General features: G+C 39.9%; 1 protein-coding gene across 1 annotated transcript; it reads left to right on the top strand.

The window, feature by feature from the left end:
- The first annotated feature begins 440 nt into the window (after positions 1-440).
- Positions 441-7,421, top strand: nmt1a (N-myristoyltransferase 1a). The gene is made up of 12 exons (XM_026359824.1): positions 441-597; positions 2,918-3,020; positions 3,756-3,900; positions 4,203-4,321; positions 4,611-4,702; positions 4,881-4,997; positions 5,348-5,518; positions 5,610-5,718; positions 5,807-5,977; positions 6,105-6,269; positions 6,350-6,487; positions 6,805-7,421. Exons 1-12 carry the CDS (start codon positions 494-496, stop codon positions 6,823-6,825), a joined length of 1,455 nt encoding a protein of 484 aa, XP_026215609.1. The 5' UTR covers positions 441-493; the 3' UTR covers positions 6,826-7,421.
- The last annotated feature ends 1,439 nt before the right edge of the window (positions 7,422-8,860 follow it).

Raw genomic sequence — 8,860 nt, 5'->3', positions numbered from 1 at the left:
GCTGCAAATTGATGCTCCATATAAAATTTTGTCGCTTTTATTAGGTCAGCTCTTTCATCCTCAATAACATAATTATAAGATGCATGGTCTGTCAGTTACAGTAGCATTGAGAAATCCATCATTTAGAACTTTATAACGAGTATCATGTGATAATGTGGTACATTATTCTTTTTTATATAGACGTTTTAATATTAATACTAGTCTTGGTTGTCTATATGAATGTATTATAGGCTACAGTGCACTTCTAAATCATGCATACCCACCAATCACGTGATTGTTGTCATGTTTTATAGTTTTAATTTGCCTTATAACCAGCTGTAGTTTCAACCAAACCATCCCCACAGCACAATGAGCATGCACTAACTGTGCACACTTGTCCCCTGTCAGCAGAGACAACAGTGAAGACATTTCCAGCTCCGCTCTGAGCCAATAGCGCCGAGGGACGTTTAAAGGCGTCGAGGACACGCGGTGGCTCCTCACTTCCTGGTTGAAGATGGCGGATGAGAATGAGACAGCACCGATGCCGGATAAAGAAGATGTAGAGGACCACGGGCACTGCAGCGACTGTGAAAATGAAGAGCACCACTTTGATGAGGGGTAAGAAGGCATGCTCGGTACCACCGTCGTGTAAAATATGTGGCGTTACTGTACACTTAAGGAAACCGATTTCAAAGTAAATCCTCGGCGAGCAGTCAGACATAGACGGCTATCGATGTAAGAACATTGTCCCGCCCACTTGCTTTTAACCTATTGGTTAAAAGCACTTTTCGCCCGTTGGTTCTTTGATATCATTGGCTGAGAGTGCATTCTATTGCTTTTGTGGGCGGGCTTTAGCGTCGCTTTTCCCCAGCTCCGTTAGCTAGGCGTAGAATGGGGGGTTGAAAAGCTAAACTGCGTTTGAAAGCTACTCTTAACATAAAACATAAATATTTCTGTCACTTATTCAACTTAATATGAAAGTGCATTGTTTTCATGAAGTGAACAGTGTCATATGCTATTCACACGTTACACCTGTAAGTGATGCAGTGAACGGCAACCCTAGTTGACATTTAGAGCGAGCTAGCTTGCATGCTAACATAGCTGTCAAACACCTATTGTCTGTGCGTGGATTTCGCTTCACACACAAGCCACAGCAAAAGTGAAACAAGTAAAACCTGCATGTTGTTACACATGCAGCTTGACAAGGACAAATATCTGAGCGGATCTTGTTACCTGGTGAGCATAGCGAGGCTTTAATTCCCCCTTCAATAACAGAAATATGACCGATCCCAAAGCAGCCTAGCTCTGATTAGCTGTCTCTGAAAATCAGGCTCTAGTAGAAATCATAATTTGCTTGCCATTAGCTTTGCTCTATATTTGCCAAGCGGTGACACGCATGGAATAAAAGCACAAGCTTGGAACTATTAAAGCGTGTCCTTCTCATGGCATTTTCTGCTTTTGAGGACCAAAGGAAAGGGAGCGTGCCGCATGTGAGGCAGTGTGGTTCCTTCCAGCCCTTTCTGCCTTGAGACCCTTAGAATAAAATCAGCGTCGGCTTTTGACCCCTCATGACAAGCTTAGGGTTGTTCTTTGATATCAAGTGATCCCAGTTCCTTGATTACCAGTACCTTTTTGAATATTAAAAACTATAAATGTTATGTAACAAGGAATTCATATGTTATGATTTATGAATAAATACATTATGCTGTGTGTGTGTGTATTTTAAAGTTTATGTAGTGTTAATTACTTAATAATGGATGGAAATAATGGATGCTTATAATGATCATTTGTAGTTAAAGACTGTTGGTAGGCATTCTACAATTTACTGAGATTGTGAGAAGTGCCCAGTACGTCAATAGAAAGGTGCACAGATTTAGGAGAACAATAAGCATGTTTTGTGTAACAGAAATGGATATTTTTCGTACCTTACCCACCACTGCTCTAAGGGGAAAGTGATGACCTTATTTATTGATTTAAGTCATGCAAATGTGGGCTTCACTGGTGCTCTTTTCCTGCAACACATGTTTTTCCCCTGCACCTAACATATACTGAGACAAAGAATGGTCCTGGCTGCTAACTAGTCCACAATGTTGAAATGGAAGCCTGTGGAACAAACTGTTGACTGTTTTGTTGTCCATTGTCCCACTCACTCACTGACCTCTTGTACATACATATGTACACATGCGTAGATACCACACACTCCTCTTACAGAGGTCATGTGATTCACCATCTGTGCTTGTGTTACAAATACAGGCTAGTGCTTGGCCTCTCTCCCCTCTTGGACATTAATGAGATTATCCTCTGTAAGTATGCAAGTCTTTCTCAGGCCAGAAGATGGGTTAGCTGGGTGGGGGTGTGTGGATCCTTAGGTTTAAACTGACCAGAAATGGGGTCATGACACACAGGCTGTGTGAGGGGGGGGCTACAGGACTTCACATACATGGTGATCTAAATTGTCCTGTATCCATGTAGCTGTAGGAGGTTAATGTAAGTGACAGGTGATGGAGAGGCATACTGTACATATGTTTTAAGTACTCTACCTTATGTGTTCTCTTAATTTAGTTTCACTTTTTGTTGCTATTGGTGGTTTTTTTTTTTTAACCTCTGCTAAAGGTACACCTGTCAATCAAATATACAATATTTGGCTGTCACTGAAAAATGCTTCTTTCTTTCTGTGGATTAACATTTCCCAACTTACAGTGACTTTGTTACAGTACTGAAAAAAGCTCTGGTATTACAAATAAATATCAGCAACAATTGATTTATCTTTATTTTTAAGGACTTTTTTTTTAGGTTGCTTGTGAGCCCGGCTTTTCAACTTGAAAACATCCCAGTCAGCGTAACAACACATTTTGACCACAGTGTGGCTTTTTTTTCCTATAAAGCAATCTGGGATAATTGCTTTATAGGAATGACTCCTGTTTCTGTCCTATTTTAGTGACCGGGGTCTGGGGGACGATACCGGCGCCAAGAAGAAGAAAAAGAAGCAGAAAAAGAAGAAGAAATCTGGTGCCACAGAAGCTCAGGACCCCCTTGCCAAGGTATGAATTCCCTAATTTGTATAGAAATGCATTTTAAATAAAAATGTTTTGTTTATCCAAAATACAACATAAAATAACTCTGTGTGCTGTAACCCTTTCCAAGGTTTGTTGTAAACACAGCGCTCATGGATGAGTTGCATGCTGCGATGACACAGCATTGAGTGTAAACATATTGTTTTGGACAGCTACTTGTACAAATGTTTACACTGCTGACTCACTTAGTTAATTGTACACTGCATTATGTCTTGGCCTTCACAACGTCCACCAAAATGTCTAATGTATACAGCCTGAGCTCAGACTGCTCAACTCAATAGAGATGTTGTGGAATGACCTTAGGAGAGCCCTTCAATCTAGACATCCTAAGCTTATGTTTGAGTTGAAACAGTTCTGTATAGTCCAAAAATCTTCCTGAACATTGTAACTACAGCTACAGGAAGCACTTGCTTGAGGTTATTGCTGCCAAAGGTGGTTCAACTAGTAAAAACAGTGTTGCCTCAATTTTTGTTTCATTATCGTTCAAAGTTACATTGGTACATAGAAATTAAAATGTTTCTTGGTATTTCTGACTGTAGGTCAGATCACGTTTTATGACCATTTATACAGAAAAACAGAAAATTAAACAGGTACTACTTTTTGCGACTGTAGATACGAAAATTAAGTCATTTCAATGGACTGATATTTTTTACATTTTTGTGTTGCTTCTCTTTTTAAAATGTTATTTCTTTTTTACAACAGGTGAATTCGTTGCCAGCTGATAAGTTGCAGGAGATTCAAAAAGCCATTGAACTCATCTCTGTAGGCCAAGGACCTGCCAAAACCATGGAGGAGGCGAGTCGCAGGAGTTACCAGTTCTGGGACACTCAGCCTGTGCCCAAGCTAGGTGTGACATTTGACAGGGCATACAGTTTTTAAGCTATAAACCAGGGGTGGCCAACCCTGGTCCTCAAGAGCCTCAGCCCTGCTTGTTTTCCAACTATTTCTGCCCTATGCTCTGCTGATTACATGGATCAGGTGTGTTCAGCCAATCAGAAGCAGGAAATGCAGAGATGGTTGGAAAACGAGCAGGACTGTGACTCTTCAGGACCAGGGTAGGCCACTCCTGCTATAAACCAACAAACAATTGAATGTTGTGCATTCTGAGTTTCTGTGCTCCATGTCACAAACAATTTTATCTTCCTTCAGGGGAGACGGTGACATCACACGGCTCCATTGAACCTGATAAAGACAACATTCGAGAGGAGCCCTACAGCCTCCCACAGGGCTTCAGCTGGGACACCCTCGACTTGGGGAACCCTACTGTGGTAAGATAGTGAATTAACAGAAACACACTCTCATTCACTCATTCTTGATTTGGTGCTTTGGTGCTTGATTTGGTGCTTTTGTTAAAAATAAAGCCATCAGCCATTATTTTCCTACATTATGTAGTTATGTGTGCTATATATCTGAATCTACCTTTTGGTAGTGCTAGATTGTATTTGGTACCATTTAAATAAGTTGACATTTTAATTAAATCTCTTCTCTGAATGTGATTCTATATGACTCATGTATTAGAGGTCACGCCTTAATGTTAAATTCTGTCTTCAAATCCAGCTCAAGGAGCTTTACACTCTTCTTAATGAGAACTATGTGGAGGACGATGACAACATGTTCAGATTTGACTACTCTCCTGAGTTCCTGCTCTGGTAATTCTTTTAGAACTAATTATAGTTTTACACCTTACAATAGATTTTAAATAGAGTATATTTGAATTTTTATTGAACCCTTTTTGCAAAATCTTTTTTTTTTTTTTTTCCTTCAAATGAAAGTGATGATATTACAGTAGTGGTTGCATTCAACTAACTGACTTGACTTTTTCCTCAGGGCCCTGCGCCCGCCTGGCTGGCTGCCCCAGTGGCACTGTGGCGTGAGGGTCAACTCCAACCAGAAGCTGGTGGGCTTTATCAGTGCAATTCCTGCCAACATTCGCATTTATGAAATGTAAGTGAACACTGTAAAAATGTATATAATCAAATTCAATCAGTGAACTCACGTCACTTGAAATATGATTTATTTTTCTGTTTAAGCCTTGTTCTCATATTCCTTCTTCCATATTAAATACAATACATATTGTTTTATTTTGTGTTCCTGGCAAGATGAGGGATTGAAAACGTCATCTAATATAGACCATATAATATAATTTAAAATATATTTACTATCATATAATAATATGATAATAATATAAATAATCATATATTGCTTTAATTTTTAAATTTGGTGTTATTATTGGAAGAAAAATATGATGCAGATGTGCTCAGAAGTTAAATGTATGTTTTTATTGTTTTTTTCAGAGAAAAGAAAATGGTTGAGATAAATTTCCTCTGCGTCCACAAGAAGCTGCGCTCCAAACGGGTCGCTCCGGTTCTGATTAGAGAAATCACCAGACGGGTCAACTTGCAGGGCATCTTTCAGGCGGTGTATACTGCTGGAGTGGTACTGCCCAAACCTGTTGGTACATGCAGGTGGGTCTGACAGAGAAACAACTTTTCCATTTTTTTTTTTTTTTTTTTACTTCTTCAGTAAATATTTAACTAATAGTATTTTCGTGTGAAGGTACTGGCATCGATCTTTGAACCCACGCAAACTGATCGAGGTGAAGTTCTCCCACCTGAGCAGGAACATGACTATGCAGCGCACGATGAAGCTGTACCGTCTGCCCGAGGTGGGTGAAAGCACCCACATTTCTTCAAAAAGAAACTTCTCTTTCCAGCATACCTTATTCTTCTCCTTCCCTTTCCCCTCTCCTGCAGGCCCCGAAGACTTCAGGTCTGCGGCCAATGACCAGGAAGGATGTGCCAGTGGTTCATCGCCTCCTCCGTGAATACCTGAGCCAGTTCAACCTGGTGCCTGTCATGAACCAGGAAGAGGTGGAGCACTGGCTGTTGCCCCGAGAGAGCATTATTGACACTTACCTTGTAGAGGTAAGGAATATACCAGATAGTTTATTTTTTTAATTTTCAAATGGCAAACAATATTTTGTTATCAGATCACCCTTCGGCTGTGTTGTCCACAGAGAAGAGTTAGAAGTGTTTGTTATTCTCTTGACAGAATGATGGCAAGGTGACAGATTTCCTGAGTTTTTACACGCTGCCCTCTACCATTATGAACCACCCTGTGCACCGCAGTCTAAAAGCGGCGTACTCCTTCTACAACGTGCACACCACCACCCCGCTGCTCGACCTCATGAATGATGCCCTCATCCTGGCCAAATCGGTGGGTTCCTCTTCAGTATCTGCATCCACATTTTGTTGAATATTTACTCAGGGAACCTTTTTTTCCATCTCTTTATCTAGAAAGGATTTGATGTCTTCAATGCACTGGATCTAATGGAAAACAAAACTTTCTTGGAGAAGCTTAAGTTTGGTGTCGGTGATGGAAATCTACAGTATTATCTGTACAATTGGAAGTGTCCCAGCATGGGGTCAGAAAAGGTACTAAATACTGGCTAAATCATAACTGCAGATGTTGGAGTCTGAGGAAAAAACTGAAATTAATTTCCTAATGAAGGAAGTAAAGAGTAGTCAAGTCTTCAGTTTAATTTTCAAGTGAGTGACATTGTGCAAAGAAATGGGTATGTTAAAATAAGTAGAAATGAATGTTATTACTACAAGGAATCCAGTTCCTCCCACTTATGGACATGTATGTACTAAACATTCTCCTTGTAGACCCTATGATATCTGCTGGTTTTTACTGTCATACCAAGTCCTTTGGTAAATGCTTGTTCTAACAGCTACCTATTCTTTCTCAGGTTGGGTTGGTGCTGCAGTGACATCCCTTACGCCATAAACAAGTGTCACCAACAGACCAGGACACAGTACCATCGCGCTGACCATCTGACAGATGGACTGACTTCCTGCTTCAGGAAACAAAACCCACCGCCCATTTTTACTTTTTGACCTTTTGAACTTTGACCTGCACTACCGCTGCCAGGCAGAGAGGCGGGGAGAGTCTTCAACTCTTCCTCCTCCCTCAATCACATGGACCTTAAGCCATTGTAGTTACCATCCTAAACAGCTGTATTACATCTGAGAGCTGTCTTGATTGTACCAAACACACACATACACACAAGAACAGTTTGCACAGATTACTGTAAACCAAACACTTGCTGTTGGCATACCTACAATGCATGTAAATAATATCAGACATAACTGCGGATTGTTCCCTAACACATACAAACTAGAACCTTTTGTTTTATTTTATTTCCTAAATGTTGGAACTGCTTTTTGCAATTAAAATACATCATCAACTGTCATCCTTAAGTTTTAGAGAGGAAAAAAAAAAATCAAAACGATCAAAAATATTTTAGAGGAAAAGGGTCAAAAAGATGAGGTAATAAATACCAAAAGTGGACACAAGATAAGGGCTTATGTTGAGGTTCATCTTGTCATGCTTGACCCTGTGTCATCTTTATTTTTTTTCTTCATCACACCCTCTGTTTTACCACTTCATTATGGGATGTTTCAGCACTGCTTGGGGACGCCAGGGTCGGCATGCCGGATCTTTTCTCCTCTGTATTAACTTTTATGACGCTCTTCCCCAGCTTAGTGCACTAGGAGAAGAAGCTGAAAAAGAGACAGACTCTTTATAAAGGAACAGCTCAGTGGGAGAATAATCTCAGTCATTTTGGACAAGGCTAAACTTTTACAGGGAGGTTGAAGTCTTTCTTATGAGATTTGCTCAACACACTGATCTGCAGGAATCAGTTTTGTAACGGTACCACTTGATTTAACCATGCTTCGGATGTCCACGCCTGTGCCCTCTTGACATATTGCATGATACCAAACGGTTGGCAGCGACTTGCAGCAAATTTGGAAATTGCTTGGGGGGGAATCGCAAAGGAAGTCTTAATAATAGTCTTAACAATAATAAAGGAAAATAGAAAAAAAAAACAACAAGAAAATCTGCAAGTTTATGCAAGTTAGTGTATGCAAGGTTTACATACACAGCAAACACTGTAGAAAGCATAATCAGTGTTTTTGTCTTGTTGGATGAAATAACATTTCTAATATTTTGCTATTTATTAGGCTAAATTTAGAAAGCTACAACAGTTGTGTACTTTTTATTAGCAGACATAACAAATATGAACCTCACAGGTAAGATTTGGACACGTAAAGCTTTCAGAGCCATACCCTGATCACGTAATAAACGCATGGAGTTCAGGGCGGATGTTGAGCTGGGGCCCGTGAACAGCAGTCTGGACTTTGTGTAGGTGTAGGTTGGGTGGTGATGATGCCAACTAGGGAAATGCCACCACCTGAAGTGTTTCTTATGTAAGTTGTTATTTCTATTGGGAAACCAATGTAAAAGTAATAAATAACTGGTCTCATGGTGTTATGATGCAGGAAACGAATGTGAAGATGCAAGTGATTTTTTTTCCTTTTGGAGTAAAATAAAATCTAGTTGCTGTGAGGTTTTTGTCTGTGTTCTGTCGTAGGGCAGTCATAAAATATACATGAAATCAAGCTGACAAATCCCTAAAGTGAAGTGAAAGTTTGATTTAGTCAAATATTAACTCTTAGTTGTTTTACTGCCTAAGGTGTCTTGAGCTTTATACCATCAGACCTCAGCAGGTGGTTGTGTGTACAATAACAGTAATAATATTAAACTCTAGCAAACACTGGGCATGGTTGAAATGAGGTTAAAATACTCTAAATTAAGCTAAATAAAAAAAAAAAAGACACAAAAAAATAAAAACTACAATTATGTAATGGACGCTTCACACTTAACTTGACGCTGATTGGCTGAAACGGTCCGACCCGTCATGAAGGAAGGCTATAATTGGTCGGTTCCATCCTCAGTCACTT

The sequence above is a fragment of the Anabas testudineus genome, chromosome 8, assembly GCF_900324465.2.
Source record: "Anabas testudineus chromosome 8, fAnaTes1.2, whole genome shotgun sequence".
Taxonomy (NCBI): Eukaryota; Metazoa; Chordata; class Actinopteri; order Anabantiformes; family Anabantidae; genus Anabas; species Anabas testudineus.
This window is presented reverse-complemented; position numbering and strand designations above follow the sequence as displayed.

Coding starts and splice junctions, on each gene's coding strand:
- nmt1a (XM_026359824.1), top strand. CDS start 494: ATGGCGGATGAGAATGAGACAGCACCGATGCCGGATAAAGAAGATGTA. Junction 3,901..4,202: donor TCAGCCTGTGCCCAAGCTAG/GTGTGACATTTG, acceptor ATCTTCCTTCAG/GGGAGACGGTGACATCACAC. Junction 6,270..6,349: donor CCCTCATCCTGGCCAAATCG/GTGGGTTCCTCT, acceptor CTCTTTATCTAG/AAAGGATTTGATGTCTTCAA.